At 38.8% G+C, this 27,856-nt stretch overlaps 1 protein-coding gene across 4 annotated transcripts in view; it reads left to right on the plus strand.

Moving 5' to 3' along the window:
- Positions 1-27,528, plus strand: part of LOC139959020 (uncharacterized) — a 50,792-nt gene extending 23,264 nt beyond the window's left edge. For all 4 annotated transcript variants that reach the window (XM_071956526.1, XM_071956528.1, XM_071956527.1 and 1 more), the window contains 16 exons: positions 438-642; positions 1,517-1,581; positions 5,980-6,597; positions 9,454-9,723; positions 10,566-10,678; positions 12,960-13,170; positions 13,630-13,746; positions 14,769-14,905; positions 15,989-16,144; positions 16,513-16,894; positions 17,888-18,060; positions 18,707-18,880; positions 20,298-20,407; positions 21,520-21,782; positions 22,088-22,151; positions 23,709-27,528. In XM_071956526.1, coding sequence (XP_071812627.1) covers positions 438-642; positions 1,517-1,581; positions 5,980-6,597; positions 9,454-9,723; positions 10,566-10,678; positions 12,960-13,170; positions 13,630-13,746; positions 14,769-14,905; positions 15,989-16,144; positions 16,513-16,894; positions 17,888-18,060; positions 18,707-18,880; positions 20,298-20,407; positions 21,520-21,782; positions 22,088-22,151; positions 23,709-24,210 — 3,560 coding nt within the window. In that variant the 3' untranslated portion in view covers positions 24,211-27,528. The remainder of the gene's footprint in view (positions 1-437; positions 643-1,516; positions 1,582-5,979; positions 6,598-9,453; positions 9,724-10,565; positions 10,679-12,959; positions 13,171-13,629; positions 13,747-14,768; positions 14,906-15,988; positions 16,145-16,512; positions 16,895-17,887; positions 18,061-18,706; positions 18,881-20,297; positions 20,408-21,519; positions 21,783-22,087; positions 22,152-23,708) is intronic.
- The last annotated feature ends 328 nt before the right edge of the window (positions 27,529-27,856 follow it).

Below are 27,856 nucleotides of genomic sequence, written 5' to 3' on the forward strand. Positions count from 1 at the left end.
TTTTCACTACACAGAAGCACCTAGGATTACCTTCCTGTCCCAGAATGCATCAGTGATTGTGTAGAATTATAGCAGCATACTTTAAGAGTTATACAAGGTTTATTTATTGACTGTATCCATCCTTCATATCTGTCATGGTGTTTTGCACTATACAGAAGCACCCAGGATTACCTTCCTGTCTCAGAATGCATCAGTGATTGTGTAGAATTATAGCAGCATACTTTAAGAGTTATACAAGTTTTATTTATTGACTGTATCCATCCTTCATATCTGTCATGGTGTTTTTCACTACACAGAAGCACCCAGGATTACCTTCCTGTCCCAGAATGCATCAGTGATTGTGTAGAATTATAGCAGCATACTTTAAGAGTTATATAAGTTTTATTCAGTGACTGTATCCATCCTTCATATCTGTCATTGTGTTTTTCACTATATAGAAGCACCTAGGATTACCTTCCTGTCCCAGAATGCATCAGTGACCCCTGGATATCCTTATGTAGTCATTTGTGTGGCTGAAGGGTATCCCACACCGCATATCACCTGGCTGCAGGACAGCAGCTTGGAATCAAATCCCCAGCAATTTCTCGCTGTCGGAGCATCAATCATAAAGATACAACTTTCAAGTTCAGAAACATTTTCACGGTGAGTTTTTGAGAAAAATAAAAGCTGTGATGTGTCACGTACATCTGATACTGGAGCAGTTGTTTCTCATGAGTTTGATATGCTAACAGCTTAGCTAGGCAAATGAGTGTCTTTCTGGTTACATAATTCACCTATGGGTCTAGATTTGGTTGATATATGCTAAAAGGCAGGCATGCACGTTGAACATACTGGGATCCCGCTCCATGTTTTTGCTTGAATTGGGCAAACATATGTTTAATGTTGCTGAAGGTAACATGTGAGTATATACCATATTTAGTGTGATCTTATCCCTCAAAATCTCAAATTAAAAATATTAGGATGTAGCTATGACAAATGGTCTGTTTACCAACAAACTGTGTCATTTTGTTAGAAAATAGTCCAGATCCCTGCAATGCAAAGATTTGTTTCTTGTTTATTACAAGTTTTGATAGGATTGGATTTGTGTATGGGGAGTAAAATGTAAGCGAAGAATGAGTCAGTTTGTTCATCAGCAGATATTAATACAAAGTCGGTTTCGGAAAAAAAAGGAAGGAAAATATCTAAATTACAAAACATTGCATATTCATGACCTTTGATCTATAGTTCTCATATATGTGATATTGATGAAATATTTTGTAATTGAATTCAAGTAAATGTGTAAATATTTGAAACCTCAGCTAATTACAGATTCCTTCACACTGCCATTCTGCATCTTCTCATCCTCCTTCCTACATCAATTGCATATTGTACAGATACTCTTTTGTAAGGATTTTCTGAACAATAACTGCTGTCATATTTTATTTTAGGTTTTTACATACCTGTATACAGTACCATGAATACAGTGTCTATGTCAGTTAACAACCTTCTCTTTTTTTAAATTCTCATCTTTCTGAAGGGTTACATGCAGGGCATCCCAAGGAAGTTTACTTCAAGAGAAAACAGTACAAGTGAGCCTCATAGGTTAGTATCAATGAACTGTTTCAGGGTTCCAGTCAGATGGAGAAAGGTCAAAGGTTATACAAACTGTTATCACATGTCTTTTCTACAAATCAGTTATATACTTGCCACATACCTTCATATACCATGTAACAACACAAAAGCAAAAAGAGAGAATTCACCTCTTTAATTTATAATATCTGAAAGCGAACAAAAAATTACTTTCATGTTTATGCAAACATGTAGCCAAATCAATTTCAATTCAAAAAAAGAGAAATAATGGAGATGGCCAGATAAATATATGCCATTATTAAGAGCTGGTTGTCTTTTCTTTCTGTATTTATTAGGTTGTGATTTTGTGTTGAAGCGAACCGCGGATTGCGGGGGGAAATTACCGGTTGGGGGTCCTTCGCTTCGAACTCATAAGTGATCAATGAGGAGGCAAGAGTGTTCTTGCGTTGAAACAACGGCTGACTATTTATTACAAACTCTATGAAAATGATAATGAAAATATACAAATGAACAATAAGTCATGACACATGACAGTATTAAATGGCTTGATATAAACTCTTAACTGGCTTAAAGGACTCTTTACTATCTTAATTAAAACTATCCTTACTCGGGGAAAAATCTATACTTGGAAACTACGAAATATTCACAGAACCTATGCTCCAATTGTGAAATATATACCAATTACAGAACTCTATCTGTACCATAAATACTCAATAATATCACCCTGCAATACGACATAGCACTCGTACAGTACAGTATAAAAATGTATAAAGTGTATCAAGAATAATGTAAAATGAACATTATGAAATAAACTGCATAAATAATAATAAACGTTTGTCACCAGGCGAGGAATTTAACACCTTCATAATGGCCAGCCTAGGGCAACTAATGCCGCTGCAGCTCATTATAGGCCTTTCCACCGTACTGTTCCTAGACAGCAGGAATTTACACCTCCTGAACCCACAAACTCTCAAGAGACTTGGCACTCCATAGCTATCCATAAAGGCTAAGATTAGAAGGACAAGCTCTGAGACAACTCTATAGTGACCAACAGTAACAATCATGTTCAAGATACAAAATACAAATATAGTATACGCTCTTTACACTGCGAGCAGTATAATACTCAAATACAGGTACAATAAATAATCTTCCAATACAACTGAACTGTCAACAATCAGTACAATACAATAAATAAACTTTCAATTACTTTCTGTATACTACACGTAACTGTTAATAACTCTCTGGATATAAACTCAACCTAACCGGTACTGTCACTCTACAGTATACTAAAACTCAATATATACCTGTACTGTAACACCACAGTATAAAAGGTACGCAATACTAACACGTGCTTAACAATACACAACCACTGATCTACACAGTGTACACAACGCACGCTATAAACCCATAGGACCAAGGTCCAAAACACAACCTAACATACGTACTCTGTACGGTCAAGTACAACCTAGCCAGAGGAGCAACAATTACAACTACTATTCGATCAACTTACAATAAGGGTACGTACGGCATTTAAACACAATAATAATATGTATGACTTAAACTCTTACTACACTGAAGTCAGCTCGCTCGCGATAAAGAAGAAGAAGACTCTTCGCTCGCGGTACAGGAAGCTCTCCATGCTCGCGGACATCGAGACTCCATCAACGCTAGCTCGCTATACTGTAGTAGGTCCGCCATCTTGGAAACCAATGACTTCGAGCCAGATGCCAAACCATCCAAAAACCTGCATGAGGCATCCTGCCTCTGAGAAGGGTGACATCTCCTCACGGACTCCAGGTAGTAAGGATATAGAGTATTTCTGGACAATTAACGATCCAGATTAAGTAAAAATTAACAAATTATGAAAGGGATAACTAGGCGAAGCCCCGGAGCTCTGCAGGGACGATGCTGCCATTAAAACGACGTATACAGAACTGAACAATACACGTGGAAACAACTAACGCTACAACTGACTGTTACGAACTATTACGTAAGACATGTAAATACAACGGGTGCACACTACAAAATTTCACTTCACTACAGTGTCAACCTGCAACATTGCAGTCAGTCATATATTACTCAAATATTCAATAACCTTCAAATTTTTCACTAAGAGATGATATTAATCTCATATTTCCACACCCTTCAATGTAAATAAGAGATGCTGGTTACACAAACATTTTGATACTCCAAATTATAACTATAACATATTACTTATTGAATTGTCTAAAGATGTTTTTGAAAATTTATTTATCCCCCCCCCCCCATCTTTCTCTCTTTGCAGTCTGCCTCTGAATATGTTTGTTAAAAATATTATGATCCCTCTTTGAAGTTACAAGCTTTTCACTAGCTATCATAGAGAGAAAGTTTACGACAACTTTTAAATAATGAATTTATTGTTTCTGCTTAATCCAAGTTGATATATAATTTCATCTTGTCAGTTTGTAGGTTTTAGGTTAACTTTCTAATATGTATCTTGGTATATAGATATTTAATATGGTATATATTTTGTATAACTGCAACACAAAATATTGCTTTATTTACTTCGATGCTATGCCCAGGGGACAGCTCCACCCCGACGAGTGGACCCTTTCGCAACGAACATGAAGGAAGGTTTTACCACATGTTCGGCAGATCTCTGATAGACCTGATTGCAACACAGGGCAACAATGGGCGGCTCATCTTTGTTTCAGGCGGTCCCACCCGCAGGCCTTCCACATAACGCCAGGTCCCTGTCGCGAAACGGACCGGAAGCTTACATCTTCCCCCTCTTTGCATGATCAGCCATCATAGTGGCCCCGCTGACCCTAGTTCAGGCAAAAGTTCTCCAGCTCCTCGCGGACGAGCCGGCGTTCCTGCCGGAGTCGGTTGTCCCATAGACAGGGGCGCTGGCTCACCCGGACAGCAAGGGCCTACAATTAGATGCCTGGAAATTGTCTGGTGTTCCCTTAGACAGAAAGGACTTTGGCCGCCAGAGTGAGAACAACCATGGCGACTTACGTTTTCTGCCTACGGAGATTCGGAGTATGCCGAACGAGACAGACTCTGCCTACCATGGCCTTTCTAACCTTGATCGCCGACTCCTTACTCACACTGTTCCAAGAAGGGAGGCAGGGTTTCGACAATCAAGAACTATCGTTCGGCTATTGCTGCCTTCCATCAGGGGCTTCCTCTACGGCTCCACGCCAGGCAACAACGGCACGCCTTGACTAAGGTGCCTTCAGTTCTACGGTTTGTGGGGTGCTGATAGTTCTCGACCCCTCCTTCTTCGCTAGAACCAGGTTTGGGCTCTCCTACCGGGAGACATCATCATCCCAGAGATCAAGACCTCTTTGATCCCCGAGAACAGACTACAGTATGGTTTCCCGTTAGGGCACTGAAGTGGTACCTCAACAGAACACAAGATCTCTTGGGTACTTCGACATCTCTGTTCTTCCTCCTTCGAGTGCCCCACTCAGCATCCTGGGAGGATACCTTGTCCCGCTGTTTGGTGGAAACCATCCACCCTCTGGTTACAGGTCCAGGCAGATCCATGGCTCACAACAGCAGGGGTTTCACTGCTTCTACAGCCCTGTTCGCAGGCTTTCCGATAGTGGACATCTGCAAGACGACGGCGTGGAAGACTCCAATTGCTTTGTCGCCTGCTACTTATCGGACATATCACAGGCCGGTTTGGCTTTGGTCGCTCGATGGTACGAGCTCCGGGGGTCCCACCCCTTGGGCCTCCCACCATCAGGCAGTGCCACTCGGTGCTTAGGTTGTGGGGAGACAGGTAAGTGGGGAACGAAGTAAATATTATAAAACTTACTGGTTTATATATTTACGAGTGACCCACTTACCTGTCTCCATTTCCTGCCACCCTCCCCCGAGGGAGGTGGGACGCAGCCGGACGGGGGAGCGCGGTCATGACTCCTCCACTCGTGTTCTCGTCGATAGACATCGCCACCCCCTGGGTCGCCTGCGGCTACTTGTCTATCAGTGAGTGTTGTTTCCTTAGTTTGGTATACCAGGTTACTCTTTACCATCTAAGGTAGTATGGGCCTCGTCCCCTTGTTCAATTAGGCCTCTGTAAGTGTAGGGGGAGGCACGCCTACGGGGTGACGGAGGGCGGACCCCCACCCCGACTGTTCGGGGTGGGTTCCACCCTCCGCCTGGAGGCGTCAGGGGCCACTTTGGGAAGAAGTGGTCTCAAAATGAAGGAGGTCACAAGGGTCAGTGAGGGTGTACAGTGTTAAAAGATTACCAGGGCATACTAGACACGGTAGAATGCGGTGCTTAGGTTGTGGGGAGACAGGTAAGTGGGTCACTCGTAAATATATAAACCAGTAAGTTTTATAATAACCATACCAATTCATGCAATGCCATTTCAATAATTCTAAATGATTGTATCCTCTGTGTTTTTAATTTCAGATTCTCCTCAGTGTCAAACAGCTTTGACAGATACTGCATCTGTAGAAGCTTGTATGTCAGTTATAAATGAAGTTTTCAACATTGGTAACATTATCTCAGCTGCTGATGGGACAGTACTATACAACATTAAAATACCTTGTGCATCACTAGAAATAGACCAGAATAGGCCTGCAGTCTTGGATTTAGAGATTGAAATCAGATCCATTAACCGAGACCGGATGGAAAGATTCAAACGAGGATTTGGAAACCTGTTGCACACAAATGTGTATGAGAGAATTACCTGTAATCAGTCGAAGGGGGATGCTAGAGTTACTGTACTACCCCCTCTATTGATATTGGGCAGAACTGAACTGACTGTTGATGTAAGAGCTGTGAATATACTGAGCCAAGATCTGGGTTTTGCGGACTATAGTTATGATGGAAGTGGTGGAAATAACCAACCAGACCTAACTATGGAGGTGGGATTCCTCGAGTGTAATGTATCTTGCAGTTTGGATGAATTCAGGAAAGTCATAGACATGAGCTGTCCAAATCAACTTTTTATTCCAGAGCTCGAAGAAAAGAAGCCTTGGGTTCGCCTTGAAGCTATCAGCAAATGCCCTGTCAATGCATTAGGAGGTAACCCCATAAAATCCAAATCAAATATTCATTTCAAGTTCAAAACAAGATTTGAAGTCTCAAAGAAATGGCAGACTAAAGTTGCATTAACAGTGACCTTCAAGAATGCAATTTAAAGGTCATCTGTGTAGCCCTAAAATATGATAGATTGTCCAAAAATGGTCAGCTGTGGTCATGCTTTCACTTTTGTATTACTGAACCCAATCACAGCAAATCCTACAACAACAAGAAGAAAATTAATGACATTAAAGTTAACCCTTTCTCTTGAATGATTTGTATTTGTAGAACAAAAACAATTATTGGTAACCTATGGCAAATACTGATAACCTATAATTTCCTTGGACTCAAATATCATTTCTATGTGTAGTCTGATCCCTGATGGAAAGAACCAACATTGTGGCAGTAGTAGTAATAGTAGTAATGATAGTAGGGGGAGGGGTGTATGCATGGGCAAACAATCAGAAGGTATAGTAGTATTGATAGTAGGGGGAGGGGTGTATGCATGGGCAAACAATTAGAAGGTATAGTAGTATTGATAGTAGGGGGAGGGGTGTATGCATGGGCAAACAATTAGAAGGTATAGTAGTATTGATAGTAGGGGAGGGGTGTATGCATGGGCAAACAATTAGAAGGTATAGTAGTAATGATAGTAGGGGGAGGGGTGTATGCATGGGCAAACAATCAGAAGGTATAGTAGTATTGATAGTAGGGGGAGGGGTGTATGCATGGGCAAACAATTAGAAGGTATAGTAGTATTGATAGTAGGGGGAGGGGTGTATGCATGGGCAAACAATTAGAAGGTATAGTAGTATTGATAGTAGGGGAGGGGTGTATGCATGGGCAAACAATTAGAAGGTATAGTAGTAATGATAGTAGGGGGAGGGGTGTATGCATGGGCAAACAATCAGAAGGTATAGTAGTATTGATAGTAGGGGGAGGGGTGTATGCATGGGCAAACAATCAGAAGCTATAGTAGTAATGATAGTAGGGGGAGGGGTGTATGCATGGGCAAACAATCAGAAGGTATAGTAGTATTGATAGTAGGGGGAGGGGTGTATGCATAGGCAAACAATCAGAAGCTATAGTAGTAATGATAGTAGGGGGAGGGGTGTATGCATATAGGCAAACAATCAGAAGGTATAGTAGTAATGATAGTAGGGGGAGGGCGGTGTATGCATAGGCAAACAATCAGAAGCTATAGTAGTAATGATAGTAGGGGGAGGGGTGTATGCATATAGGCAAACAATCAGAAGGTATAGTAGTAATGATAGTAGGGGGAGGGGTGTATGCATGGGCAAACAATCAGAAGGTATAGTAGTAATGATAGTAGGGGGACGGGTGTATGCATGGGCAAACAATCAGAAGCTAGTGTAGTAATGATAGTAGGGGGAGGGGTGTATGCATGGGCAAACAATCAGAAGCTAGAGTAGTAATGATAGTAGGGGGAGGGGTGTATGCATGGGCAAACAATCAGAAGGTATAGTAGTAATGATAGTAGGGGGAGGGGTGTATGCATGGGCAAACAATCAGAAGCTAGAGTAGTAATGATAGTAGGGGGAGGGGTGTATGCATGGGCAAACAATCAGAAGCTAGAGTAGTAATGATAGTAGGGGGAGGGGTGTATGCATGGGCAAACAATCAGAAGCTAGAGTAGTATTGATAGTAGGGGGAGCGGTGTATGCATGGGCAAACAATCAGAAGCTAGAGTAGTAATGATAGTAGGGGGAGGGGTGTATGCATGGGCAAACAATCAGAAGCTAGAGTAGTAATGATAGTAGGGGGAGGGGTGTATGCATGGGCAAACAATCAGAAGCTAGAGTAGTATTGATAGTAGGGGGAGCGGTGTATGCATGGGCAAACAATCAGAAGCTAGAGTAGTAATGATAGTAGGGGGAGGGGTGTATGCATGGGCAAACAATCAGAAGGTATAGTAGTAATGATAGTAGGGGGAGGGGTGTATGCATGGGCAAACAATCAGAAGCTAGAGTAGTAATGATAGTAGGGGGAGGGGTGTATGCATGGGCAAACAATCAGAAGGTATAGTAGTATTGATAGTAGGGGGAGCGATGTATGCATAGGCAAACAATCAGAAGGTATAGTAGTAATGATAGTAGGGGGAGGGGTGTATGCATGGGCAAACAATCAGAAGGTATAGTAGTAATGATAGTAGGGGGAGGGGTGTATGCATGGGCAAACAATCAGAAGCTAGAATAGTATTGATAGTAGGGGGAGGGGTGTATGCATAGGCAAACAATCAGAAGGTATAGTAGTATTGATAGTAGGGGGAGGGGTGTATGCATGGGCAAACAATCAGAAGGTATAGTAGTAATAATAGTAGGGGGAGGGGTGTATGCATAGGCAAACAATCAGAAGCTAGAGTAGTAATGATAGTAGGGGGAGGGGTGTATGCATGGGCAAACAATCAGAAGGTAGTATTGATAGTAGGGGGAGGGGTGCATGCATGGGCAAACAATCACATATCATGAAACTAATTTGTTGTCCACACAGTATGAAAGTTATTGCATGGATTCCATTGTTAGCATTGTGAAATGGGATTGCAACTTTATTCCGTTATTGGTTGGAATCTCAATGTTGTTCAATATTCTTTTAAATATACTTGCTCTTTTCAAACTTGTTTAGTAATTTCCAGGTCAGTTTGTTTGAATGTTTGGTTTAATCACATATAGTACATCTATGGTAGTTTATTGGAAGCTTAATTCACAGCCTGCTTAATACAGTAGCCAGTGTAGTTCAATTATTTCTCACTCCGCATTAATCCTGTCGAGATGTAAAACGATGACCTTCACTAATGTAATGACATTATCGTAGAGTATTTTCTCCTGGTTTATTCTACAGAGCCTGCCATCACAGTGCACCCTGACCAGATGTTAGCATCTCCAGCTGGTGGTTCCTTGCACACTAGCTGTGAGGGAGACTATACAGCTAGTATCATATGGTACAAGAAGGGATTAAATGGAGATAATCCTACATCCATCACAGGCAATGTCTTAAGCTTCTCTGACCTTGATGCAAGAGATCAGGGATTTTATTTCTGCAGAGCTCAGGGAGGTGGAGCTTATGGAGATTCTTTTGCAGACAGTGACCCAGTACTAGTTTTGTTGTTAGGTATTTTATATTTAATCAAAAGCCAAAGTGAAATTGAATAATATAAAACAAATTATCCAACATATATATCTAGAGTACATGTACTTTAAAGGCATTGAAGTCTCTGCCCAAACCATGTGTGGCCATCTGAAAAAGTTAACTTTCCGTTGCTTGCAAGTGACGTTTTGTTCGTGTCGCTACAAAATGCAGACAGTACAGTAATAAAACGTGATACCTTGTTATCTTTTATCTAGACCTGATATGTCCACGCTGCTATGTACACAGTACTGTGGGTATTGACCGCAGCTGTATGTACTGACTGCATGTACACTAGTGTCTTATTACCGATGGTAGCAATCTGTGTTTGTAATTTCTGGGATCGATGGTGGTGTCTAACACTTCTGTTACACCTCATTTGAAACTAGGCCAGATTACCGGCATTAGACGTTTCTTTTTGCGCGAGCCTTCACACCCTTTAACTCTGTAACTCTGTACCAGTTTCCAGATCTAGGTTTAGGCTTCAGTGGAGCAGGGAGTGGTACTGAGGTGTGATGTACTCACTGTTCATTAGAGGAATCATATAGAAATGTTACTTTAATAAGTTGATAAGATCAAAACTGAGGATAGCAAGCATGAAGAGATGTTTAAAATTGCTGGTGAAGCAGTACCGTTGTTTTGATGCGGTAATTTAAAAATAGATTTTAATGTTAAAGGGTCATAGTTCAAGATTCAAATCTCTACACAGCTCTGTATGTTAATGAGGTTTTAGTTTAGTTAATTTGATACCTTCTTTATGCTAGCAACTTGAGTTGTATCATGTCTTGTATGTTATAATTCATTCTCTTATTTGGTTACTCCTGAAGACAGAGACACATATCTACTGGAGATGAGGTTTGACAATCTGGTTTATTCTGATGAGATAGCTGACCCAACCAGCACTTTCTTCAGTGCCAATATTAGTGTTGTTCAAGAAGGGGTACGTTTTAATGTACATCAAATATTTGTCATTTAAAAGAATTCATATCTACTTGATACAAAATGTTGTCAATTAAGAATGTGCTAGCCAATCATCTTTATTCACTCCCCCAGATGATCCTGCAGACAATAAATGCATAGTTGAATTCAGTCAGATGGTTTTATATATGTATCTGTAGAGCAGAAGGGTGTATCAATTACAAGGCATGGCAACAGATAAATAACTATGAAGGATATTAATAACTCCATTAGACTATATGAAGATAATATTATCAAGAAATAAAGGAGTTGACAACTGGTGAGAAAACTAATTATTATTTTGAAAACTTTGCTGAAAATTTCTTTTTGTATCTGGTCAGTTTTTGAATCTTTTTACTTCATAGTGTCTATGATTTTATCTTTATAGCAACCACAGAGTGAGTGAATCATTTGGAAAAATAATGTTTCTTGATTACAGTGAAATAGTATATCTAAAAGTTGTTTTTTTATTAAGAGGATACTCCCATCTAAAATATTGCATAATATGTAAAGCCCTACCTGCATAATTGTCCCTGACAGTCAAGCCTGCCTCGAAGAAAAACAGTCCTCAACTTCACTTGAGCATCACTAATTGTTACTTGATAGCATAAACTACCCCAAATACTGCCATGAGGATTCATTCTTGAGCACACCTAATTAAATTGACCAGTCACCCTATGATTGTAGACACAAGTGCTCTAATTGCCAGCACTCCTGTGTGTGAAGTTGGCTTGACCACTGAAATATAACACAATAGCCTATGTTTAATCATGAAGTTGTGCAGAGGAGCATGCAGTATGGCTAGCATTACCAACTTAGTAAGATATTCAATCTCTCAGGGATTCTGGTAGTATTAGCTATAGGCAGGGAAGATTGTAATGTCAAATTCATCCAATATTATTAAAATGACATATTCAAAACATTTGCCCTTGTGACATCATGCCTTAATGATGGCAGTCAAGTCATTTCTGGCCCAGTTTACGGAGAGCCAAACGTTCCATAAATGTCGAAAAAGAAAGTGACGTGTCTAAGTTAATATATATATATGTCCAATACAATATATGTTACAATTCCATATGAACATGTCGAAACAAAATACCTTTGTCTATTTTTACATGATTAATTCCTGTGTGGGCAATTGGGCCTTTGAGGTTGCTGCATGGGCCCTGTTACAGTTAAAATATGAATTCGTTGGTATTTTTGAATACCGCAATGTTCAATAGAGCCAACACCTCTAAAAGAGTTATCCTGCTTTTTGTTAACATAATCAAATCATGTGTGGGCCATAGGCCCTTTATGGCTGTTGTCTGGGGCCCGGTAGAGATAAAAGTCGTAGATGGTATTTTTTGGTTTCTCCAATGTATAAAGGGTCCAATGCAACTACAGGAATTATCCTTGTGTCTTTGCACATGATTAAATCATGGGTGGGCCATGGACCCTTGAGGTTGTCTGGGCCATGGTAGAGGATAAATTTGCAGTAAATCGAAAAAAGGGCCCAAAAATTGCACTAAGGCATCAACGTGATCCCTTTGGCTTGAATATTTTATTTCCTTCTCTCAACATGCTGACACAAGTTTTGGGCATTCTCATATAAATCTTGACGTACAGTTTTGGGCATTAACAAAACAATGGCGCGCCGATGTTCCAAAATTATAGCATGACATCAATATTGTATCTAGCAAGCAATGTTGACATGACCAGTGTAGTACGTGTCATGCTGTTACAAGTTGTCGACATGCTGATGTTGCATTTTACATGTTGATAGACGCAATGACATATTGTATTTTGTTTCGACATGTTCATATGGAATTGTAACATGTTGATATCGAATTGTAACATGTTGATATCGAATTGGACATATATATATTAACTTCGACACTTCACTTTCTTTTTCGACATTTATGGAACGTTTGGCTCTCCGTACTGGTTACAAGTTTTCATCAATATACGTTCTTGGCAATTTCAAGTAAACAACACTTGAAAACAGGGGCAACATAATTTAGATAGACTAGCTGTTGTAATCTGCATGGAATATTTTATTGTCCCCAAGTGAGGGATCATTTGTCTCTAGTCAATTTTATTAATTTTGAAACAATTCATTTGCTTTATAATTGATTACTGCTCTGTCATTTCTAATCAAACTGATTTTTCAAGCCAGCCAAGAACTTGAATTGTTTATGCTGCAGGTTTACAGAAAATGATCACAACTTCCATTAAATATCCTTAATATTACATTTTTTTTGCTTTCTTATGTTTGTCATTAGATTGCATCATCCCTCTTGGAGTCTGCAGATATTGAAGATATTACTGATGTCATAGTTCAAAGGTCTGGCGGTTTTGTAGTTGAAGCACTAGTAACCCTGGCGATGGCTGCAACAGTGGAGGAGGCAAAGAATACTTTGGTTGAATATCTCCTCGGATCTATTGGGAACAATATAACTATTGATAACCAGTCTGTTTCCTTCCAAAGTACTTGTAAGTGTTGACATCAATCAGTTCTCAAGAAATGGGATTTAATTTGACCTTTATATCCTCTTTGATCTCCAAAGTCACACATGTGCAATTTTAAACACTGAAACACTAAATACCAATATATTGTGCAATCAACTCTCTCTATTAATATTATGTTAAATTGTGTTAAAACAAAACAAGTAATATTTCATTTCCCAAAGGGTGCAACTTTATGACAAGTGGTATCTGCAGTTAATTAGTACTGACCTACACTAGCTAGCACCATAGACTTATGTGTTGGTACATCTAGTGTCTGTTCACAAGGCTATATATAAACCAGCTAGGCTTTAAAGCTCAAAGATGCATGCACACACTCAATCATATGTATCGGAATGACTACAGCAAAATATTTTATCCAGCCCTCAGTCCAGGTGCCAATTAATACTATAAAGACTATAAATATTTCTTTATTTTTTCCTTTAGCATTTTGTGCGGCACAGGGTCTTAATAACACTTTGGCTGGTCAATTAACATTCCTAAAATCTGAGATATCCCAGACTGCCCAGTCAGTGGAGCTGTGCCCGGGATATACTACCACAGGTAACACTTATATCTTTTCATTAAATCTGGAATCTAGTTGAGCTTTCCTTGAAAATACTCATTTTATAAAATGCGAGTCCACTTTTAAATGATGACCACGGTCCATTCAATCATATTGAGGTAACTTAAGTTCTTTAATCATAGTTAGCTAGGCAATTAAGTAAACTATATATGCTATCAACTTGTCTTGTTGGGTTAGTGTGTTTTTAAATGTGTGTTTGTAGCTTTCTAAACACAAGATGACCAACTAATAAGCAGCTCTCATACGTGACTTGATTAGGCTCAATCAGAATTATGTGCAAATTAAGGTCACAAAGATAATCTGCATGAAAGTGTTGCATAATATCCCTTTTCGTTAATAGCTAGAATATGGATATGCAGCTAAATGTAGGTGCTGTAACCAGTCAAGGTTGAATTGACCGACTGCCAAAACAAACTTTTGTTGCAATACTTTTGGCCATCCCTCTTTATAACAGGAAACATATTAATCTAGATGCTGTAACTGTGCTAAGAATGACTTGTTTGTGGTTTCACAAACCCTTTGCCTTATAACTTTAGACCATTACATTGTATGTGTTCATTGTATATCTATCAGAAACAGTAATTTTAGACTGAGCTGTATCATTTCTAATCAATAGAACAAACTGCGAACCATGAACTATGTGCCCATGGATGTGACCATGAACCATGTGAACCATGTGACCATGAGTTATGTGACCATTTACTGTGAATCATGTAACCATAAACTATTTGCCCATGAGTTATGTGACTATTTACTGTGACTAATGTGACCATGAGTTATTCGACTATTGACTCATGTGAACCATGTGACCATGAGTTATGTGACCAATTACTGTGAACCATGTGACCATGAGTTACGTGACCATTTACTGTGACTCATGTGACCATGAGTTACGTGACCATTTACTGTGACTCATGTGACCATGAGTTATGTGACCATATTTACTGTGACTCATGTGAACCATGTGACCATGAGTTATGTGACCATTTGTTTTCTTAAGGGGGATCTCCGAGGGCTACAAGGATGTGCACAGGTAATTTTGTGTCTCCTAGTGTCTGGCAGGATCCTGTCTTGAACAACTGCTTCGATGGAGAGGAGAGTGAAGAAGACACAGATATTCTTGAGACTCTTGTAGAGGTAACTGACTATCAATTGCTAGCATTTAAAACTAGCAGATTAAAGTTCTCTGTATCTGCTTACACATAACTCTATCATAGATAAGATAAGTTAGGATTGCCCAACAACTAAGGGCTTGATAGTTCAGTTGCTACAAGCTTTGGACCTAAATTCCTGCATGATTACAGCACTGAATGAGTTCTCATGATGGCAACATATGTTTGCTCTTCCAACGATTTCTTGATAATAACGAGAATATCTTACTTCATCAGTGTGCAATCATATTGTGTTACCTATAGATTGTTGGGTAATTATGATTAGTTAAATTAACTTGCATGGAGATGGTGTTTAACTTCAACCTCCATGAAATGTGTCTCTTGTCATCTATTGAACAAAGGGTATGTGGTTACCAACTTTTGTGTTATAAGGAGCCATATGTAACATGAAATTCAGGATGTAGAAATTCAAATTTAAACTTCAACCTTTCCAGCTTACTGCACTAAAAGCTTAGTGAAAATGACACTGTTCTATGCAACTTACATATCAATGTTCATCATTTGTATTGAGTTATCTGTCGTTAAACATTTTGAGCTAACTAAAATTCACCAGATTTATTAACTGTCTTAAGAGTCTGTCGATTCTACAAACTTCAATCAAAATTTGCAAGCCCCGTCCAACAGATCATACGCCAATCAGGGCATGAAACCCACCTGTTCAGAGTGCATTTAGAATAAGAAACATTGAATCTGCTTTGGAAGTTTTTTTTTCAAAAATTCATCAGCAAACACATATTGAGACTTAAAAGAATTAACATCTGCTTGCTTGTTCTTAATTGTCAGTGGAAGTGAACATTGACAGCTTGACAAATGTATGTGTTTATTTGACTGTATCTGAGTATGCAAGGCTAAATCACTGCATGACTAAATCACTAATTAATAGAGCTAATTACAGCTCAGAACAGCCTGAGAGGTCAATGCCTTTATAGCTTATCATGGCTCAATTTTATTCTATCAAAACAGATATTTCTTTTGAGCTTCAACTTTATTATCAGTTGCTTCCTAGCAGGCTGTGTCTGTGTCTCTTACATTATGATTCCATTTATAGACTTTGGAAAACAATCCAGTCACAGCGGATAATGTGACACAGGTGTCTCGTGACGTGGCTGATGTCACTGGAACTGTTGATCTTGATGGTGGAGATCTGGATCATGTTGCAGAACTCCTCAAGATAATAACTAATGTGAACAGCTCATCGCCAGAGGTAATTTGAAATGAAATTTATTACCTTGAAGGTTTTTAAGTTAAACTAAGAAATTCTTGAAAGAAACACAAATGGTCACACTAAGGTGTGTAAAGAAGCATCAAATGATGATTCAGTGAGTAAACCACCTATAACAGCCTAGGTCACAGCCTAGGTCACCAATAATATATATAAGCTCTCTTCATTAGTTTGAACACAAACATTTTCACAACATTGGTAATAACTTGCCATTAATTAAGCAACAATTGTAAATGTCATCGTTATGGCAACTTAAAGACCAAGCCGTTCTTAATTTGATTAGTTGTCAATTCTTAGCGTGTTTATAAATCAGTTAATGTAACAATAATGATTACATTTCATGTTTACAGGTAACCAGTAACACTGTCGAGATTGTTGATAATGTTCTAGATTTGGAGGAGAATGCCTATGAGGAGAGTGTTTCAGTGGAAGCACCCTCACGAATTCTGCAAGCCTTGGAAAACCAGCTGACAAATTTACATCAAGGAGGGGATGATGTGAACTTTACAGATGTGCGAGGATTTGTTGGTGCCATAGCGTTTACAGCTGACAAAGAATATTTTTCATCTGAGATGACATTTGGGAATTTTTTCAACTCTGATGAGCGAACCATCAGAGGCAACTTGAAAGAAAGTCTAACAGATACCTACAGAGGCATTGATCCATCTCTGTTTGATGACGTCAAGGCCTCTATAACGCTCCCAATAACTCTGCTAGATGACATCCAGTTTGGTAAAGATATTATCAGATCACATATATATGCTGATCAGTGCTATGTGTAATAACCGCAAGGCCTCTATAACACTCCCACTATTTCTGCTAGATGACATCCAGTATGGTAAGGAAATATCAGATCACATATATGCTGATCAGTGCTATGTGTATAGTAACCGCAAGGCCTCTATAACACTCCCAATATTTCTGCTAGATGACATCCAGTATGGTAAAGAAATATCAGATCACATATATGCTGATCAGTGCTATGTGTAATAACCGCAAGGCCTCTATAACACTCCCAATATTTCTGCTAGATGACATCCAGTATGGTAAAGAAATATCAGATCACATATATGCTGATCAGTGCTATGTGTAATAACCGCAAGGCCTCTATAACACTCCCAATATTTCTGCTAGATGACATCCAGTATGGTAAAGAAATATCAGATCACATATATGCTGATCAGTGCTATGTGTGATTACCTCAAGGCCTCTATAACACTCCCAATATTTCTGCTAGATGACATCCAGTATGGTAAAGAAATATCAGATCACATATATGCTGATCAGTGCTATGTGTAATAACCGCAAGGCCTCTATAACACTCCCAATATTTCTGCTAGATGACATCTAGTATGGTAAAGAAATATCAGATCACATATATGGTGATATCAGTGCTATGTGTGATTACCTCAAGGCCTCTGTGGAGTGCTCTTTGTGTATCTAAGAAATTAACTCATGAAATGATATTCTTTCAAATATCTTAGAAACATCCAGCCTGTTTTTGTTTAATATAGGCTGTGTTTGAGATGATGTCATGTGCTTTCGAGGGGGAGGGCTTCCACATAACATGCTGTTTATCCTTTATGCTGAGGCTATATACTATAAGTATGTAACCTCATACTATAAGTATATTGTGCTGAGGCCTGTTCATATCTTATAGTTATATATAAGTAGGCCTACACCTATATATAACTATAAGTTTATTTTTCCTTCAACACACTGCAGATGCATCAGATTCAGTTCCTGTGACCTTCCTCATTCATCGTACAAGTAATCTCTTTACCAGCAGAGATAACCAGACAGAAGAGGTTGAAAGTCTCATCGTCGGGGCAACCATTGAAGGAAAGAACATCGATAACCTGAGCAGTCCAGTAGTTACAAGATTTCATTTATTGCCTGTGAGTGAATAAGAAACAGTTTTATCAGTAATTTGTGGATGTTTCCAAGAAGCAAGAGCTTTTTCAAGTCCCCAACTCTCTGAAGGCCTTGAGATAAATATTGACATTCATGCTTTAATCTCAGGTCCCATGAAAGTCACTCTGACATTAAATCATGAAAATTGTTGTTTTGGTTTTCAACTGTGGTCAAAAGACTAAGTGTAATGATGTATCATGCAAACTGTAACTATGAACAGAATGCCGTGAGGGCTCTTGACATTCAGGAGTCCTTTACATGCATGGAGTCGATTCTTTGCCTGCCAAGTAAGCAGCTGTATCATAAACTGGTGGCAAGTTTGTCACTCTTAATAGTTTATGATCTAGATTTACTCTTTGAGTCTGAGCCAAATACGAGTAAAGGTTAGGTGAAAAACAAATTGCAGTTTATGTTAGATTCTTGTTTGGAATAAAGATAAGGAACGTCTGTTAACATGTGAAGTTTATTATAACGAGCAATTTATATAAACTGTTGTAGTATTATAAAGTTTAATATAACGAGCAATTGATACAAGCTGTTGTGGTATTATGAAGTTTATTGTAATGAGAATTTAATATTTGTGGTATTATGAAATTGATGAAATGTTTTCCTTTTCTTTGACATTCTCAGTTGAAGGGTGTTAGTGATGACAGGCGATGTGTTTTCTGGGATTTTCAGTTGGCAGGTGGGTATGGGGGTTGGTCCTCAGAGGGGTGTGAGTTGGCGTCTGGTCCAGATGATGAGTCGGATGATCCTATTGTAGAGTGTAGATGTAATCATCTCACAAACTTCGCCATACTTGTGGTAAGTGATCGAAATTTATGCAGGGAAAGCTTCTGTGTCTCTGAGAGCTTTATTTTTCTAGTTCTAGTAGTAGTAGTAGTTTCTATCTTTGCTTAACTCATTCATGATAGTGTTGCAGATCCTAACTACTAGTAGACAAATTGCAATGCATCTCGGCAGTCAGATAAATTAAGGAACGATATATACATATAAGTAGAGAGCCATTCCATTACTAAAAGTATGCATGTTCAACCAAATTGAGACAATCAATTCTTCATGAGGGTCTGTGTGTTACATGGTTAATTAAAGCTTTTAAAAATGAAACAGTATAAAGTTGAAACTTACTGTAAGTTACTTATTGCTTACAATTGGTAAACATTCATGTTATCTGGCATCATTTTTGAGTGGTTTGAACTTTTTACGGCTCTACGGCCACACCCACTCCTTCAGCTTCAGTTAAGGATAGCATCAAACACCAGTTGAGCATAGCATCAAACACCAGTTAAGCATAACATCAAACACCAGTTAAGGATAGCATCAAACACCAGTTTAAGGATAGCATCAAACACCAGTTAAGCATAGCATAAAACACCACTTAAGCATAGCACCAAACACCACTTAAGCATAGCATCAAGCATCAGTTAAGCATAGCATCAAGCATCAGTTAAGCATAGCATCAAACACCAGTTTAAGGATAGCATCAAACACCAGTTAAGCATAGCATAAAACACTCCTTAAGCATAGCATCAAACACCACTTAAGCATAGCATCAAGCATCAGTTAAGCATAGCATCAAACACCAGTTAGGCATACCATCAAACACCAGTTAAGCATAGCATCAAGCATCAGTTAAGCATAGCATCAAACACCAGTTAGGCATACCATCAAACACCAGTTAGGCATAGCATCAAACACCATGCATAGCATCAAACACCAGTGAAGCATAGCATCAACACCAGTTAAGCATAGCATCAAACATCAGTTAAGCATAGCATCAAACACCATGCATAGCATCAAACACCAGTTAAGCATATCATCAACATCGGTTAAGCATAGCATCAAACATCAGTTAAGCATAGCATCAAACACCAGTTAGGCATAGCATCAAACACCATGCATAGCATCAAACACCAGTGAAGCATATCATCAACACCAGTTAAGCATAGCATCAAACATCAGTTAAGCATAGCATCAAACACCAGTTAATCTTAGCATCAAACACCAGTTAAGCATAGCATCAAACACCAGTTAAGCATAGGATCAAAACTGATACTTTAGAATTTAACCTTCTATTGCTTTTATTTGGCTCCAATATGATTCATATACCTTTTATTTCAATAGTTCAAATTGATCACGATTTTAGTTCACATGTTTGATCACTGCCGCGTGTGACTATAGTCATTTCATTTAGTTTTTCTTTGTTTTTAATTGATGACAGGACATACAGGGAGATATCGATAATGTTGTTCTTGATGTTCTGAGTATCATTGGATGTGTGGTGTCAGTTTTTGCCCTTGTCATCACCATAGTAACATTCTGTGCCATCAAGTAAGTCTTTAATATGTTTAAAGTGTCATAACCATCAGCACATAACTGGCTACATATATGTACATACTCCCTGTATGTAGGCCTACATATATATATGAACATACTCCCTGTATGTACATATATGTACATACACCCTGTATGTAGGCCTACATATATGTACATACAGGGTGTATGTTCATATATGTACATACAGGGACTATGTACATATATGTACATACACCCTGTATGTAGGCCTACATATATGTACATACAGGGTGTATGTTCATATATGTACATACAGGGAGTATGTACATATATGTACATACTCCCTGTATGTAGGCCTACATATATATATGTACATACTCCCTGTATGTACATATATGTACGTACACCCTGTATGTACATATATGTACATACAGGGTGTATGTTCATACATATACTACCTGTATCTTCATTAATGCTGAAGGTTTGCATGATTTCAGTGTATTGAAAATATCTTTCAATGGGTAAAAAATTCAATTTGCTGCAAAAGTCTGTAACCAAAATGAAGATAAAAATTGGCCATAACTGACCAAGCTTTGTCTGTCTAGCCTATTTGAAGCAAAAGAGGTTAAATAATCTTTTGATGGATGACTTAATTTAGGCAGACTTTTGATCTTGGTTTGTCATTATAATAAAGGAAAAAGGAGGAGGGGTGTGATGGGAGTGCTAATAGTGTTTCTTTAGGCCTATAGCTATTCTGGTTTCCAAGATTGATATCAGCTTTATACTAAATCTCTGACATGCTCCTTTAGGGCTAAATTGATGATGATCGTGATTGGTTCTGTAATGCAGGCCTAAATATTATCCATTTGTCTTAACAAATTTAATAACTCAACCAAAGTACTTTCTTTTAATTTCATCCTCGTTAACATTCAGGTTGTCCTTTTAGTTGAGGCAATAAATATCTTATATTTACATTTTGGGCTTTATGCTAATACTATGCTAATATTATGCTAATACTATGCTAATATTATGGAAATAGAACCTGAACTGGTAGCAGTGTAGTTTGAACTGTATTCAACATATCAAGATTAATGTTGCACTTCAACTCATGTCGGATTAATACAAAGACATGTTTCTTTCTCTTTCAGGAAACTCCGGTCCAAGCAACCTCAGCAGATTTTAATTAATCTCTGCTTTGCTCTCCTTGGTCTCTACCTTTCATTCTTGATCGGGATTAACCGTGCAAATCTGGAAGTTGTTTGCATCATGTTTGGTGCCCTCATTCACTACTTCTGTCTCGCCACTGTTGCATGGATGTGTGTAGAAGCGATGAACATGTATCTCTTGTTCGTTAAAGTCTTTAACTCAGGTGTCCAACATTTTATGAAGAAGGCAGCTTTGGTTGCATGGGGTAATCATGATTTGTATAAGTATTTAAGTTCCATATATTCAGAGGAGGTGCAATAGGGTTCATATCTATGGTGATGGGGGGGGGAGGGGGAGGGAACACACAATGTTTGAGGGCCAGTGATTCATGTGATATTGATTCAAAGGGTTAAACCACAAAATTACCTCAAATATCCAGAGTGACAAACTGGATCCTCTTTGCAATCTGTAATTTACAAAGTAATGGACAGTTTGGAAGTATGATGCACCCTATGCAAGATCAGTTAATGAAATCTAAACTTAATAAACTGTTACATTCATTTTTGACAGGTCTTCCTCTTGTGGTTGTGGTAGTATCGGTCGCTGTGAAGTCAGTAAATTACAGAGGAGATTAGTAAGTAACATCCTGATAGATTGCAGTTCCTCTGTTAATGACCTTCAGTCTTGCTCCCAATTTTTAGCTTGTGAGAGTTGTTGTTTTGATCAACCTTCCAAATAATTTGGCATATATTTCAAGGAGTATTTAATTACACATTTAATACTTTAGTGAGAGGGAATATATTTCAAGAGTGCTAATGTAATGTTAAGTTAATTCTGCTGTTTTTGAACGTGCATGGACCTCAAACAATAGGTTAAATCTGCTGATCATAAACATGCATGGACCTCAAACAATAGGTTATATCTGCTGATCATAAACATGCATGGGCCATAAACAATAGGTTAAATCTGCTGATCATAAACATGCATGGACCTCAAACAATAGGTTATATCTGCTGATCATAAACATGCATGAACCTCAAACAATAGGTTAAATCTGCTGATCATAAACATGCATGGACCTCAAACAATAGGTTATATCTGCTGATCATAAACATGCATGAACCTCAAACAATAGGCTAATGCTGCTGATCATAAACATGCATGGGCCATAAACAATAGCTTAAATCTGCTGATCATAAACATGCATGGACCTCAAACAATAGGTTAATTCTGCTGATCATAAACATGCATGGGCCATAGACAATAGGTTAATGCTGCTGATCATAAACATGCATGGGCCATAAACAATAGGTTAAATCTGCTGATCATAAACATGCATGGACCTCAAACAATGGGTTAATTCTGCTGATCATAAACATGCATGGGCCATAGACAATAGGTTAAATCTGCTGCTGATCATAATCATGCATAGACCTCAAACAAAAGTTTAATCTGCTGATCATAATCATGCAAGGACCTCAAACAATAGGTTAAATCTGCTGATCATAAACATGCATGGGCCATAGACAATAGGTTAAATCTGCTGATCATAAACATGCATGGACCTCAAACAATAGGCTAATGCTGCTGATCATAAACATGCATGGACCATATAAACAATAGGTTATATCTGCGATTGATGAAGATGTATTGACCACAAACAGTTGGGACATTCGGCTGTTAACAAACATCTAGGGATCACACACACTGGGGAAGGTCTTCTATTTATGACCATCAGTGGATTACTAAGTTCAGGCAGGTTCTTTATCTGTGTAAAAGTAAGTTGGCCTGACGTTTCGATCCTAGCAGGATCTTCTTCAGAGGCTAAATGACAAGTTACAGTAACAGAGGGGACAAAAACACGCACAGAATACAGACAGGTTAATGAGCATGGTGAACACAATGAGATGGATGAAATGGGATTAAAAGTAGACAATGGATGGTGAAAAGAAAGCAACAGGGGAAGAGGAGAGGAAGGAGATAAACTGTGGAGGGACAAAGAGAGGATTAAAGGCAGAGGGTAGATTCTTTATCTGTTACAACAAAGAAAGAGCTGGTCCTGTTTATCCTCACACAAACCATTACTTAGGGAAACGGTGCTCTTAAATATCCTCAGCTATATAGCAACTGTTTCATCTATTTATAAGGTCAGTGATTTTTTTTACATCATCTGATCCTCTCTCTCCTGCAGCTGTTTTCCGCAAACAGGTACCATGACATTTTACATTGGTGTTGTTCTGTTCATCGCTGTCATGCTGGTGTTCAATCTGGTCATGTTTGTCTTAATAATCAAACAAATCACATGTCGCCCACAGTTCAAGAAGGATGATCCCAGGAAAGAAAACATTAAACGCATCCAAAACGCCATCTCCATCTTGATGCTGCTGGGTCTCGCCTGGCTGTTTGGATTCTTTGCAATAGGTGGTGCCCAGTTTATATTTAACCTCCTCTTCCTCATCTGCAACTCCCTGCAAGGATTATTCATCTTTCTCCTCTTCTGTGTGAGAAACCAGGAAGTCCAAATGGAATGGAGGTTAATTTTTGGGCAGACTGGAGGATACAAAGTTAACAAAAGTTCCAATACTAGATCCACAGGTTCATCGAGTTCCAAAAACCCCAAAGGAAATCAAAATGTTAACAGTGACGAAAACACCACTGAGAAAATTCAGATGGAACCTACTTCATCCCCCTGAAACTCAAATACATTGCTTCTTTCATTTTTCTGCTGTGTTCCATGTAGGCTGCAAATTAGTAAAACTATATATATATATATATATATGAAACGAATATATGAAACTAATATATGAAACCATACATATGAAACCAATAAACGAAATAAAGGTTTACTGTAATATTAGTTTACTGTTTTATAGAGTAGATATATCTTCAGAGTATACTTTTTACAGAATCATATTTTAAAGGTTGAATTTATACAGAATTTTAGTTTTGCTTTTCTAAGTACTTTGTCCCTTCTGTTATACTGTTACTTGTCATTTAGCCTGTGAAGAAGATCCTGCTTGGATCGAAACGTCAGGCCAACTTACTTTTACACATTCTATTACACAGGCTCTCTAGTGGATAAGCAGTTTGCTAACAGTTTTATTTTATTTTGATTAACAAGGAAAAAGAAAATATTGAGCTGTAGTCAAGTTTCTATAGCTATTAACTCTTTAAATATATTAATATCTGGAATGCTTCTTTAATGTTAAAGTTAAATTGATGATCACATCACTACAGTTAATGTTTAATGTTTAATCAATAGTTTTATGACTTTTTATAACCCAATCAAAACATTTTATTTTAGCTTTATAAAACTAAAAGAGAACGATAATGGAATCAAACATATTAACTATTATTTTATATGTAAATTGATATCTTTTGTACTTCCTTATAGAACTGCATTATTGGCTCCAATTATAGCACGCTTTATCTAGGAAAGTTTTGTGATTATGTAATCGACCTACACGGTCGTAAATCCACCTCACGCTCTAAGATTAGCCTGCATAGCTTCTTAACACCATTAGGCTCTTCGTGTAAACACTGTTTGGAAATATGTTCATGCCTACAGTGTAGTTAATCATACAGCGTTCACACAAAGACCCTCATATAGGAAAAGTATGTGGCAGGAGTTGCAGACTAATTGGTAAAAAGAAGTAATTTTACGAACAAGGCAGGTCGATTCCCAAGAAGCGTTTTTCCGTGATAGTTATGTTGGGGTCTATACACTGGCGGATCCAGGGCCCTCGTTTGGGAGGGGCCAAAGTGGCATTAGAGTGATATGGGGGAGGGGTCTAAGGGGAGGGGGTGCCCCCTCTTTGGAAAATGTTCTATTGCTGAATGCCCTCAGATGCAATTTGGTGCGACAAAAGTGTACAATGGTGATATTAATTTACTTCTAAAACAAATGTTTCCCAGGTGTAATTTTCTAAAATATTTATAAAACAAAGTTGGGATCATCTTTCTCAAGAAATTTTATTTCTCATAGGTTATAAATTTCTTAGAACCAGCCTGTAACTGCAAAATGGTGTTAAACTGTAAATCCTCATGCTCATACATTTACACAGCTCCCAACTCTTGAGAAGGCAAATGCTGGTCCATGCCACGAATCACCGTCCTGGGGAAGGGGTATAAGGGGAGGGGGTGTCCCCCTCCCCTATTGAATTTTTTTGGAATCCTGGTGATGCCTACATGTAAAATGGTGGCACTTATGAAAGGCTTTTGTCACCCAAAATTTTCAGAGAAATATGCATTTTATTGTGTGTAACATCAACAAGGGCGTAGGAACCGGGGGGGGGGCTGGGGGGCGCCAGCCCCCAGTGAAAAATGTGGAGGGGCGGAAGTATCATTCCGCCCCCCCCCCCCCGCTTCGCAAGTCAGAAAACCCCTTTTTCATTTCCAAATGAGAAAAAAAAATCTCATTTGGAGCACCAAATTGCATCTAAGGCCTGGTGAAAATACAAAATTAAGTTTACAAAATGGAGTGGGTGTTGAAGTGTGCTATATTGCACCAAATTGCATCTGAGGCTACCTGATTCCAAAGGGGAGGGGGACACCCCTCCCCTTAGACCCCCCCAGGCCGGCCATCAGTCTTCAGCCCCCCCCCCCACTCAAAAGTACCTTCCTACGCCACTGAACATCAATAAATTGAATAGTAGGTGATAATTCATTCTTTCCCGTGGCATGAAAATGTTCGCTGTTCGCCCCAATTCAAAGGTTCAAATGATGCTGTAAAGGAGGTTTTATACACTATTATGCTAAATCAAGGGCGGCGGAAGCACTTTTAATCTGGGGGGGCACCGACATCAAAGGGCACTTTGCAGAAATTCGATTGGACTGATGTAGCCTTATATTTAGTACCCTTTATAACTCTTATTGTATTATCTTATTTGCGTATACACATCACTCCATCAACGCCCCCCCCCCCCCCCTCAAGGAAAATATGCATACTAGCACTGCAATATCCAATGTGCAAATTGGGAAACAAGGAACAAGTTTTCTATTGAGACAAAATGAGGTGAAATCATGCTAGTTGCTAATGTAGGAATCTTCCGAATTAGAGTTTATTTCTTGTTAATATCTTAACAAATTGTTTCCATTCGAAATAGCTTTGAGTTTGACCCACATAAATTCATTAAAAGTCAGGGGCGTAGCCGGGATTTGCAAAGTTGTATGCATGACTATCTGAGCGGAGCGCCACCATCGGTTGGCGCGGAGCGTACAAGAAAAATTTTGGTTTTACAAACCCCTCAGATGGCCGGAAACGGCCCTTCCCGAGTGTTCATTCTGCTTCCCTGGCCTCTTGCTAACTTGAGACACCTCAATTTTTATGTAGAAAAAGGGCACATTTTTAACCCTGAGGAAAAGTGGGGGGGCACGTGCCCCCTGTGCCCCCCCCGGTTCCGCCGCCCTTGTGCTAAATGCTAAAGAAATGATGGTTGCTAAGTCAAAATTTGATGCAAATTTTTTTATGTATACTTGACAATTACAATGCGGTTTTTTCGGACGCTTGTGCGGGTCAGCGGGTTTGGGTGTTAGACTGCGGGTCTAATTCCCGCGAATTGCGGGTCAGTTGGGAGCTCTGCATTTAATTTTAAACCAGAAAACGAAAAGGTTTCGACTAGTCTACCACTGCTATTCCTCTCGATTTTATTAATTTCCAATCATATGATTTAGCGGATGTTCGGAAACACTTTTTGGCTCACCTTTGGGGGGGGGGGGTCATGGCCCCCCTTGGATCCGCCAGTGGGTCTATACAGCAGACCTTTAAGTTGTGACATTTTTACTACTATGCAGTAATATGGATAAGAATATGTTCTTTATTTGCCCAGATTTTAATCCCTTCAATTATTTACTTTGAATGTCTTTCTGTTTTGCCAATAACTTCTTCTTAGCCTATATGCATGATTACACAGACTAATTGAGAATTCTCTTCCATATAACAACTCCCTTAAACGTTGCTCATTACAAATCTTGTTTATAATATGCAATAAACAAATAAAGTCACGCTTTTACTCTCTTGTTAAATGCGTTTCTTCTTGAACTCGTTCTTTTATTTCGGTTTTATTTTAAAACTAACAGTTGGTTATTTTTATATAAGGACAATCGTTCCATTGTTCTGGGAGTGACAAGACAATAATCACTCCGCCATTTGGAACAGTAAGTAAAAGTTAAAGACGACTTGAAATTCCAAATGAATTCGAGGAGGTGATCGGATAAATTCCAAGTTAATACGAGGCCTCATAGATTAACTCAGTCTGTCAATAGAACATCTTGCCGAATCCCGCACCCGTGAACCTCATAGATTAACTTAGTCTGTCACTCATCTATGCGACCAATATC

Source organism: Apostichopus japonicus, chromosome 18, assembly GCF_037975245.1.
Source record: "Apostichopus japonicus isolate 1M-3 chromosome 18, ASM3797524v1, whole genome shotgun sequence".
Taxonomy (NCBI): domain Eukaryota; kingdom Metazoa; phylum Echinodermata; class Holothuroidea; order Aspidochirotida; family Stichopodidae; genus Apostichopus; species Apostichopus japonicus.